General features: G+C 43.8%; 1 protein-coding gene across 1 annotated transcript in view; it reads left to right on the forward strand.

Moving 5' to 3' along the window:
- Positions 1 to 12,183, forward strand: part of GCAT (glycine C-acetyltransferase) — a 31,236-nt gene that overhangs the window by 15,832 nt on the left and 3,221 nt on the right. The window contains exons 5-8 of the mRNA XM_056528217.1: positions 2,590 to 2,744; positions 5,959 to 6,041; positions 11,009 to 11,180; positions 11,721 to 11,842. Coding sequence (XP_056384192.1) covers positions 2,590 to 2,744; positions 5,959 to 6,041; positions 11,009 to 11,180; positions 11,721 to 11,842 — 532 coding nt within the window. The remainder of the gene's footprint in view (positions 1 to 2,589; positions 2,745 to 5,958; positions 6,042 to 11,008; positions 11,181 to 11,720; positions 11,843 to 12,183) is intronic.

A 12,183-nucleotide genomic window follows, 5' to 3' on the forward strand; every position in this document is an offset into this window, starting at 1 on the left:
GGTCAGGGTCTTTTTAAGGGGAGATCATCCCTAAATAAAAGATCTTTCTTGGGGGGGGAAATTATATATATTATAATTTACTCAACTATTGGATGAAGAATTTTGTCTGACCTCTTTCCAGATGATGACCGTCTAAAATCATTGTTAAATTTCACCTAGAGAACCCTAAATATGATTGAAATTGACCATTTTCACTGGAGCTAAACTGCCAGGTTAAAGAGTGTTGGATTAACCTGGCAGTTTCAGTAGGACAGTGTTTGCAACTCCCAGCATGCCCGGACAGCCTTTGACTGGTTAGGAAACCCTGCAGTAGGATCTGCCAGCCATCTACTGTATTTAGCAGCCTCCCAACTCTCCTGGTAACAGAAGTATCAAGCATGTTGAATGTTAGCTACTAAATCCATAAAGGAGATCTCCGGCGAAAATTAACTTATCCTCTATTGAGAGGATAGGGGATAAGTAGCTGATCGCGAGGGGTCTGACCGATGGTGCCCCCCACGATCAACGGGGACACCAAAAAGACGCCCATAGAAAATAATGGAGCATGTGCTCTCTACCGGTTGACGACAAGCGCTCCTCACTGAGAGTGCCGGGGTCCCTTCCTGGAGATCGCAAGGGGCCCCAGCAGTCAGATCCCCGCGATCTAAAACTTATCCCCTATCCTGTGGATAGGAGATAATTTTTGCCATAGTTTTTGGGTAAATAAACTGGGATGAGTGTGCATTTGTATGGGGAGATTGGTATTTGGCCAAGATATAATTTCTATGGTCAGCTTTGCGTTCTATTTAGCCATACCTTCAGGGTTCTGCAGAGATACAAGTTTAGTTCATAAGAATGGCATGGGCTTTGAGTTTCATGCCATTTTAGATGCTAAAATGTTTTTTGCAACCCCTGCCCCCCCAAAAAAAAACATGCCATGGCATTGTAACACTCACGTTTCAGAAGACAGGAACCCTGGTGGATGTGGATCCTCTGGACCTGTGTGGCAGATGATTCGGACCGTGTCAGGGAGCGGAGTCTAAGGTGCCGCTGGTTTTCATCAGAGCCCGCCGCAAAGCGGGATGGACTTGCTGCGGCAGGCGGCACCCAGGTCGCTACCCCTGGCACGGCTCGACCACACAGGCAGCTGAGGAGATGCGAGGCACAGGAGGGATAAGGCAGCTCGTAGTCAGGATAGCAGAAGGTCAGGGCAGGTGGCACAGTAGCGTAGTCAGGAACGTAGCAAATGGTCAGTAGGCAGGCAGCAAGGAGCAAGGTCAGGTCACGGAGCAAAGGATCAGACACACAGCAAGGCAAATACAGGAATGCTTTCTCTCAGGCTCAAGGCAACAAAGATCCGGCAGTGAAGTGAGGAGGGTGGAGGAATTTATCAGGTGAATCACACTGATGCGCGCACTGGCCCTTTAAAACTTAAAGCTCCGGCGCGCGCGCCCTAGGGGACATGTGCGTCGGAGCAGAGGCGGGGGCAGGAGAAACCCCCGATGAGTGACGGACTGGGGCTCGCATGGGAGTCCCAGCCCTGTCGGCAGTGCAGGTAACGGGACCATGCGCTCACGGCCAGCGTGTGCGGCCGGAGCGCATAACTTAACAGGCATGTAGGTTTAGCATTGGCTTTTTCCCCCCATTTCTTTAATAGAAATCCCTGAGTCATATGATGAAAGAATCACATGACTAGTCGTGCATAAAAAATAAAATAAATAAAATAAAATAAAACACGAGTAAAATCCACTATTTAAAAAAAAAGAAGTAAAAAAAAAAGCCACATAACTGCATCTTGGGGGTGCACATAGACAGGGCAGTTTTTTGTGCCATTTTCATCAGGTCAGAAAAAAAAGATAGAAACTCAGCCTTATAGACATTTGTGCACAGAACAGGGTGAGTATTTTGCTTCCGCCATTTCACTATGTTCACAATATGGACATATTTTTTATGCACATTTTTTGCTATATTTATCAAAAAACTTCCAGCTGCAACAATGTGTGTAAAATATATATATATATATATATATATATATATTTAAAAATTAAAGATGCACCCAAATTAGTTTTTTTTTAACACCGTGTGAACATAAAAATTATCCATAAAAATAACCATAAACACTTTAAATACAGCACAAATAGTTGAAAATCACAGTGTAAGGTGGTGCTGCCTATGCTGACTAAATACTACATGTATAGTCAGAAAAACAAAGTCCCCCCCCCCCTCCTGCAATAGAAAGCGCAGCCTGAGCGGTTTATTAATTCGCAGGCATGTAATCAATAAAGAGTTATGGCGCCTCTCATGTGCACTGAAGGGCTGAGTTATTGCTGGGGAGCTCAGCTTTTCAGGGTCAGTAATATTATCTTTCCCCACAGCGTGCTGACCGCATTACATCCCGCTCCATATGCAGCATGTTCTGCGCTACAGCTGTGTTACCTAATAATGCCGCCATACTGCATAATAAACCGCCTTTAATATTCTATAGAACAAATACAAATAAGGGAAAAATGTAAAGTAAAGGCCGCACATAATTGAATTGTCACTTACGTTTCTGATCTACTACTGCTTTGCGTATTCTAGATTTAGTTTATTCTTGTTTATGTCCTCCAGAAACATCGACTGCGTCTCATAGTGACAGATGGAGTGTTCTCTATGGACGGCGATATTGCCCCTCTTCGGGAGATTTGTGACCTTGCCAAGCAGTACCATGCCCTGGTGTTTATAGATGAATGTCATGCCACTGGTTTTATGGGACCAAATGGACGGTAAGGGAACTTATACTGATTAAATAAGAAAATACAATTGATCATGTAGGGTCTATTGGGTGTTGGGTGAGATGATTTCTAGTCTGATCAGTCCTGTCTTGTAGTTTACATTGAACTCTGCAGCATAAAATCTGCAGCATCAAATATGCGCAGGATACTGTATGTGTGAATAGATCTAAAGGGGCTATCCTGCATTGGGGTGCGTTCACACGAGTGTAACTCGCCGCAGGAAATCCTCTCCAAGTTACACTACCATTTACTTTAATGGTTTAATGGTGTAAATGTAAAAAACCAGAACCAGAAAAACAACAACCCAAAAACCTCACCACATTTGTCTGCAAGTTGTGTGGTATTGAAGCTCTGTTACATTTAAGGGGTATTCCAGGAAAATCCTTTTTTTTTTTTTTTTTTTTATATCAACCGGCTCCAGAAAGTTAAACAGATTTGTAAATTACTTCCATTAAAAATTTTTAATCCTTTCATTAAAAAATAGTTTTTTCCTGGATAACCCCTTTAAGTAAATGCAATACCACACACGACCTGCAGACAGGTGTGGTGCTGTTTTTGGAAGTAATTAGCTCTGTTTTTCTATAACTGCACAGTGGACCCCCAGCTGTTGCAGAACTATAACTCCCAGCATGCCCGGACAGCCAAAGGCTGTCCGGGCATAGTGGGAGTTGTAGTTTTGCATCAGCTGGAGGCACAATGTTTGGAAAACACTATATTACCTTTAAAGCAGTGTTTCCCAACCACTGTGCCTTTTAGCTGTTGCAAAAACGACAAGTTCTAGCATTCCCAGACAGCTAAAGGCTTTCCGGGCATGCTGGGAGTTGTAGTTTTACAACAGCTGGTGGCACCCTGGTTGCACCATTAACCCTTTCACGGCCTTCCACTCAAAGTTGACACCTTCAATGTCCTAGACCACTATTCATATTGTAATTAACCCCCCCTCTCCTGGACCACCAGGTATTTTGACATTAAAAGGGGTTATCCAGGAAAAACCTTTTTTTTTTATATATCAACTGGCTACAGAAAGTATATCAACTGGCTCCAGACAGATTTGTAAATGACTTCTATTAAAAAATCTTAATCCTTTCGCTACTTATAAGCTGATGAAGTTGAGTTGTTCTTTTCTAAGTGCGCTTTGATGACACGTGTCTCGGGAACCACCCAGTTTACAAGCAAATCCCCATAGCAAACCTCTTCTACTCTGTGCAGTTCCCGAGACCAGCAGAGATGTCAGCAGAGAGCACTATGGCCAGACAGAAAAGAACAACTCAACTTCAGCAGCCCATAAGTAGCGAAAGGATTACGATTTTTTTAATAGAAGTTAGTTACAAATCTGTTTAACTTTCTGGAGCCAGTTGATATAAAAAAAAAAAAAGTTTTTCCCTGGATAACCCCTTTAATCCCTTCACTGCCCTAAACCATCAAGGATCCTTACGTTAACCCCCTCATGGCCGTAGACTTTGAGCTATGCAGACATTAACCCCTTCGCTGCCCTAATTCACCAGTGATGCCGACATTTATCAAGCACTAAACTCTCTCACTGTTCTGAACTGTCAGGTATACAGACTTTCACCCCTACTCTGCCCTAGACCACCAGGGATCTTTAAATCAACCCCCTCACAGTCCTAGACCCACAGCTATGCTGACATTTACCCCTTCACTGCCCCCATTTTACCAGTGATGCCGACATTCATCAAACATAGATATTAACCCATTCACTGCCCTAGACCATTAGGGATGTGGATAATAACCTTCACTGCACCGTCATATTTCCAGGCAACAATTTAGGGTCACATGTTGGGTGTTCCCAGAATGATGAAGCATTTCATTCCTGGAAAATACATTTAGGAAACACAGATGCAGTCAAAATGTCCACTTCACCCCTACACACATTCCTTAGGGGGGGGTAGTTTCTGTAATATGGTCACATGTGAGTGTTTCTTATTTTATTTTTTCTCTGAATCTATGTAACTGTCGTACGTAAAAAAAAAAAAAAACTAGGCCTCAAATGTGAACGGAGCCTTGTCGTATCTCCAGGCAACAATTAAGGGTCACATTTTAGGTGTTCATATTAAAGCACTTGGCATTTGATGCACAGGATTTTCTGCTTCAGATTTCAATGTAAATTAAATGACTGAGCGCAGCTTCTAATCTGCAGTTACAAATCCTGCGCATCAAATCTGCACAGGATCCTGTATGTGTGAGCGTACCCTTAGGGTCTATTCACACGTCCAGTATTCTGCGCAGATTTGATGCGCAGGATTAGAAACTGTGTTCAGTCATTTAGTTTACATTGAAATCTGCAGCATCAAATCTGTAGAACACTGTACGTGTGAATAGACCGTTAATGTGGTTTTGTATTGTCAGGTTTCTGCCCTGCTTTGTAGCTGCAAAAGCCTAAGGGTGCATTCACACGCTAGTAATGGGTTTCCTGCTGCGGGAAACTCACTGTGAGTTACGCTACCGTTCATTTGAATAGGTCCGCGGACAGTCCGCAAATCTGACACTATTGTGGACTGTCTGTTGACCAATTTAAATCAATGGTAGTGTAACTCACAGCGGGATTCCCGCAGCGGGCAACCCGCTGCTAGTAATAGCGTGTGAACGCACCCTAAAGGAGAACTCCAGCCACAATTAACTTCTCCTATCCACAGGATATGGGATAAGTAGTTGATCGCTGGGACCCACTGCGATCTCCGGAACGGGGCCCTGACTCTCTTAGTGAGGAGCGTGTGTCGTTTACTGGTAAATGCACACGCTTCATTCATTCTATGCGGGTGCTGAATCTCCAGTTTCTGAAACCTCCGGGTTTCCGGGACTGGGGACGTGACGTCATGCCACGCCCCCTCTATTCATGTCTATGGGAGAGGGCATGACGTCCGGAGGTTTCAGAAACTGAAGATTCAGCACCCGCATTCTATGCAGGGAGATCGCGCGGAGTCTTAGCAGCAGCCCCCCCCCCCCCCCCCCCGCGATCAGACATCTCATCCCCTATCCTTTGGATAGGGGTTAAAATGTTTTTACCCGGAATACCCCTTTAACCATTGTCTAAAATCTTGTCATAAATTGGTATTAAAAGGGGTGGAAAAAAACATTGCAATTAAGCTTTGCTGCTCTTTAATACATGTGATATAATTTGGTGCAGAATATTGATTTGTAGAGAGATTGATATGAATCTAATTCTCCCATCCTTTCTCATTGACAGGGGCACAGATGAGCTGCTAGGGGTCATGGACCAGGTGACCATTGTAAATTCCACACTTGGGAAAGCACTAGGCGGAGCTGCAGGTCGGTATTCACCTTTCATGCTTCTAACATCGTTCCTGTTCCTTCAGGCCATGTTCACACGATGGAATTTCCGGCAGAAAAATTCAGTTTGGAAATTCTGTTGCATCAGAGTTCCATTGATTCTGCTGCATTGGGAACATGGTGGAATTTCTGTGGCAGATATTTCCACCGTGGAAATTCCTATCCCAGTGCCCACCAAAAGAATAATCATGTTTTCTTTCATTCATCATTCTTTTGGCGGAATCTGCTCAGAAACTAAAACCAATGTCACTATTGTCAAACCACATTCACATTTCCCGTGGTTAGTTCTTAAAAAATGCAAAACTGATACTTCTTGTTGATCTGCTCATAAACTAAACGTCTGAACTGTGCTTAAAGGGGTACTCCGGTGGAAAACTTTTTTTTTTAACCAACTGGTGCCAGAAAGTTAAACAGATTTGTAAATTGCTTCTATAAAAAAATCTTAATCCTTCCAGAACTTATTAGCTGCTGAATACTACAGAGGAAATGGTTTTCTTTTTGGAACATAGAGCTCTCTGCTGACATCACGAGCACAGTGCTCTCTGCTGACACCTCTGTCCATTTTAGGAACTGTTCAGAGCAGCATATGTTTGCTATGGGGATTTTCTCCTACTCTGGACAGTTCTTAAAATGGACAGAGGTGTCAGCAGAGAGCACTGTGCTCGTGATGTCAGCAGAGAGCTCTGTGTTCCAAAAAGAAAATAATTTCCTCTGTAGTATTCAGCAGCTAATAAATACTGGAAGGATTAACCCCTTCCCGCTATATGACGTATGCATACGTCCAAGCATCCGACACGTTCGCACCTTTGGACGTATGCACACATCATAGCGATCTCCGGCACTGCCGCGGGCAGCGCAGGAGATCGGCGATGGGACCCGGCTGTTAATCACAGCCGGAGTCCCGCCGCAGCTGCCGGAGCCGTGATCGCGCCGGTCCCGGCAACATTAACCCCCTAGATGCCGTGATCAATCCTGATCACGGCATCTATGGTGTTAACAAGGGGAGCGCTCTCCCCCTGTTCTCGAACGGTTGGTTGCTATGGCAGCAGGAGGTCAGATGATGACCTCCTGTCTTCCTGCTATGGAAGCCTGTGAGATCCAGCCAGAGGTTGGATCGCACAGGCTGTAGTGTCTGCAGCTCATCAGGTTATACTGTGCTGCAGTACAAATGTATTGTAGCATAGTATAACCTGTAAAAAGTGTAAAAAATTTAATAAAAAGTTCTTCAATAAAAGTATGAAGTGTAAAAATAAAATTAAAAAAATGCCCCTTTCCCAATAAAAGCCCTGTATTATTACCAAAAAGGATCAAAAACACAAATCATATACATAATAGGTATTGCCACGTCTGTAATAACGTGTACTATAAAACTATAATGTAAATTATCCTGCACGGTGAACGCCGTAAAAAAATCATCAAAAAAAGCGCAAAATTCACCAATTTTGGGACAAATAGCGGAATAAAAAGATCAAAAGGTAACACATAGCACAAAAATGATACCAATAAAAAATACAGCTCATCCTGCAAAAAATAAGCCCTCACTCAATGGCGTCGGCCAAAAAATAAAAAAGTTACGGCTGTTGGAAAATGAATGTCAGAAAAATAATTTTGCTCAGAAAAGGAAAAAGGACATATAAAGCTATATAAAATGGGTATCGCCATAATTGTGCTGACCCACAGAATAAATATAACATCACTTTTACCGCACAGTGAACGCCATTAAAACATTTTTTTTAAATGCCAGAAATTTTCCAGTTTTTCACAATATTTTGACTTTTTTCACAAAAAATGCTGCATGTGTCAACAAAAATGCACCACTTATATAAAGTACAATATGTCACGAAAAAAATCTCAGAATCTCTCCGCTCAGAAAAAGCATTCTAAAGTTATTATTTAAAGAGACACATGTCAAGTTTAAAAAAAAAAAAAAAAAAGCCTGGTCATTGAGGTAAAAAATGGGTCTGTCCTTAAGGGGTTAAAGGGGTTATCCAGGAAAAAACTTTTTTTCATACATCAACTGGCTTCAGGAAGTGAAACAGATTGGTAAATTACTTCTATTAAAAAATCTTAATCCTTTCAGTACTTATGACCTGCTGAAGTTGAGTTGTTCTTTTCTGTCTAAGTGCTATCTGATGACACGTGTCTCGGGAACCACCCAGTTTAGAAGCAAATCCCCATAGCAAACCTCTTCTACTCTGTGCAGTTCCCAAGACAAGCAGAGATGTCAGCAGAGAGCACTGTTGCCAGACAGATAAGAACAACTCAACTTCAGCAGCTGAAAATTATTGAAAGGATTAAGATTTTTTTAAGTAATTTACAAATCTGTTTAACTTTCTGGAGGCAGTTGATATAACAGAAAAAAAAAGTTTTTTCCCTGAAATTCCCCTTTAAAATTGTTTAATAGAAGTAATTTACAAATCTGTTTTAACTTTCTGGCACCAGTTGATTTAAAAAAAAAAATGTTTTCCACCGGAGTACCCCTTTAAGTCTTTTTACACTGGTCAACCTATTGGCCAAATTAACTGATTATTTACCTGGGCCAGCGATCAGTTGATGAACAAAAATGCTTATTCGTCAGCTGATCATATTTTTTCTGCTATGTTCACAATGCGGAATTTTCTAGCGGAATCTGAAGGAAAAATTCAGCTTGGAAATTCCATTGCAGCAAAGTCCCATTCTTTTCAATGGGATTCTGCTGCACCGTGCACCTAGCGAAATTCCGATTTCAGCCTCCGCAGAAATTATCTGGGCAGATATTCCGCCTTGTAAGCATAGCCTAATCATTTGTCAGCTGCATATTTTCCTGTGTTACATATTCCTGTGTAACATAAAAAAGTGAACACCTACATCAGTGGTCTTCAGCTGTCACCCGGACAGCCAACTGGGAGTTGTAGTTCTACAACAAGTGGAGGCCCACAGTTTGGTGACCGCTGCTGTACAGTATATGTTTTTTGCATCAGAAAGAATGGTGCCATATACAACCAAGGATGGTGCCATATACAACCCAACAGATGACACACCTTGGATAACCCCCCCCCCCCCAGACACCTCATCCAAGAGAACCCCTGGGTCAAGGACTTTCTACAATTGTGCAGACCCCCATTTACTAAAGTTGCACGGGCCTATTGGGGATACACAGGGTTAGCATAACTAACAGAGGCCAGAGACCAAACTTTGCCTGAGGTGGACTACTACCTTTAGCTGCTCCAGACTGACTACTCCAACCATCCTCCTGATAGGCACCACAGTAGTGATTTTGACTAGAAGAAATACGTACTGTGGTAGCCACGGGGTGTTATCACTTCGTGACACCAGGGCACCGTTATCCTATACACAGTCCGAGGTTGGAGACAGCATCTCCTGGGCCAGACATGGGGAGGAAATGAACATACCGAAGTCAGGTTTCGGATAACTGTCTTTACTGAGCCGGGTGCAGATGGTATTACACGGACAGTTGGTTTTGGGTGAGAGAGTGCTGTGTAACCCATTGGGAGCCCTGTTGCCTTGCTGAGACTTGTGGTACTTTCACCAAATGGATTAATACAGACTTGTAAGACAGGTAGATGAATCCTGGGAGGTACGGTTCAGTCAAGGTATTGAAGCCTTCTCTGCCGGGGCATGAACTTCCACCATACGGGAGATCCTTGAAGAATGACCAGAAGTAGATTTGAGCTAGGCCTTCCCTCGGAGCACACGGCACAGCTCACCTGAACCAAACTGTGGCTTAGCAGCAACTAAACTTAGACTAAACTGGGGGTAACTCCTCCCCCAACTACATTATATAGGGGAGACTTTAGAGGTTCCCATTGGCAGACAGTGTCACTACTCTCTCTCTCAAAGAGGTACTACTCTCTCTCTCAAAGTTCACTACTCTCTCTCTCAAAGAGGTACTCCGCTGCTCAGCGTTTGGAACAAACTGTTCCTAACGCTGGAGCCGGCGTCGGGAGCTTGTGACGTCATAGCCCCTCCCCCTCATGACGTCACACCCCACCCCTCAATGCAAGTCTATGGGAGGGGGCGTGACAGCTGTTTGTTCCAAGCGCTGAGCAGCGGAGTACCCCTTTAAGGGGACAGTAACACAGAAATAACATGTATACAAATAACAATAGAATTAATTAGAAAAAATATCTTACTTTCCAATAATAATTGGGATAACAATAAATCCTTTGGTGGGCCCAACCCTAGAGATGAGCGAACTTACAGTAAATTCGATTCGTCACAAACTTCTCTGCTCGGCAGTTGCTGACTTTTTCCTGCATAAATGAGTTCAGCTTTCAGGTGCTCCGGTGGGCTGGAAAAGGTGGATACAGTCCTAGAAGACTCTTTCCTAGGACTGTATCCACCTTTTCCACCCCACCGGAGCACCTTAAAGCTGAACTAATTTACGCAGGATAAGTCATCAAAAGCCGAGCAGAGAAGTTCGTGACGAATCGAATTTACTGTAAGTTCGCTCATCTCTACCCAACCCCTTTGTGCTGCAAAGTTGCCCAAAGCGGTCCGAATCCACAGGACAGCCATTGGTGCTGGGACACCACAGTACTACGATTAATCATCAGAAATTGTGAAAGGTGCGGTTATGGTGTATGTAAACATATGACTTCACATGTACATACCACTGAGTTTGTTTATCTAGCCCAGAATTTTCCAACCAGTACGTCTCCAGCTGTTGCAAAAACATGCTGGGAGTTGTAGTTTTGAAACAGCTGGAGGCACACTGGTTGGGAAACACTGCTATAGATAGACGAGTCATGTGTCATATAAGCCTTCATCTCGCCCCTTTAGGAAGTCTTAAGACGTCTTAAAGGGACTTGAAAAGTTTTTTGCATTTTTTTTTCCGCCTTTGGCTGTCCGGGCATGCTGGGAGTTGTAGTTTTGCAACAGCAGGAGACCCACTGTTTAGAAAAAACTGGTTTAGTCTCTTAAAACCTATAAGTTTATCTTTCTAGGTGGTTATACAACAGGCCCAAAGCCTTTAATCGATTTGCTAAGACAACGCTCCCGACCTTACCTATTCTCAAATACTCTTCCTCCACCTGTGGTTGGCAGCGCCTCCAAAGCATTGGACCTCTTGATGGAAAGCAATGAAATCGCACAATCTATGTCTGCAAAAACTGCACGGTGAGAACTGGGTCCTGGAGTAACGACTATAATTCTTACATTATAACGTCTATCGGTTGTGTATAATCTCAATTCCCAGTACCTCCGCTATACGGATGCCAAGTGACCTAGGCGTGTCATCCGATTTGGGCTATGATTTACACCTTTAGTGAGCTCTTTACTACATTCTAAGGGTGCGTTCCCACAGGGCGTATACGCAGCGTATTTGACGCTGCGCAAAATGTATGGCAGCAGCGGGAAATACGCTGCGTATCCCTCGCTCACTATACACACAGGGCTTTCCGGCGACAGCCCTATGTGTGTAGTGAGTTTTGGAGGCGGGGCCGTGTGCCGGCGTATCTGTGACGCGCGGCTCCGCCTCCAAAACTCACTGCACACATAGGGCTGTCGCCGGAAAGCCCTGTGTGTATAGTGAGCAAGGGATACGCAGCGTATTTCCCGCTGCTGCCATACATTTTGCGCAGTGTCAAATACGCTGCGTATACGCCCTGTGGGAACGCACCCTAAAGGTGTCGGTAACAAATGAGTTCTCCTTTTTAGGTTTCGTAACAAGATGGCAGCTGCAGGCTTCACCATTTCTGGGAAGGATCATCCAATCTGTCCTGTGATGCTCGGAGATGCCAGACTTGCTGCAACAATGGCCGATGAGATGCTAGAAAGAGGTGAGCATGGGTGGGGTGTGAAGACAGGTAAGGCTTAGATCCCTCAAACTTTTAGTTAGGCTCCCACCTGGCGAGCAGATGGGGATTTTTTTGCCATATTTAAAGCGTACCTGTCAGGTCCCCAAAAAAAACAAAAAACTTTTATGCCTCTATCATCGATATTTATTATAAAAATCCCTCTTTTTATTAGCTCATTACCTCTCAGGGGAAGGGGGGTGTCCCTCCCTTGGTGGGACATCCCCCTTTGATGGTGAGAGGTGATTGGTCTGTCTGCTCATGCAGCCTTGCCCTTGAGTCATCTCTTGTCCATGACTCATGGACAAGCCTAATGCTGCTGCAGA

The sequence above is a fragment of the Hyla sarda genome, chromosome 6 (genome assembly GCF_029499605.1).
Source record: "Hyla sarda isolate aHylSar1 chromosome 6, aHylSar1.hap1, whole genome shotgun sequence".
In the NCBI taxonomy this organism is placed as follows: domain Eukaryota; kingdom Metazoa; phylum Chordata; class Amphibia; order Anura; family Hylidae; genus Hyla; species Hyla sarda.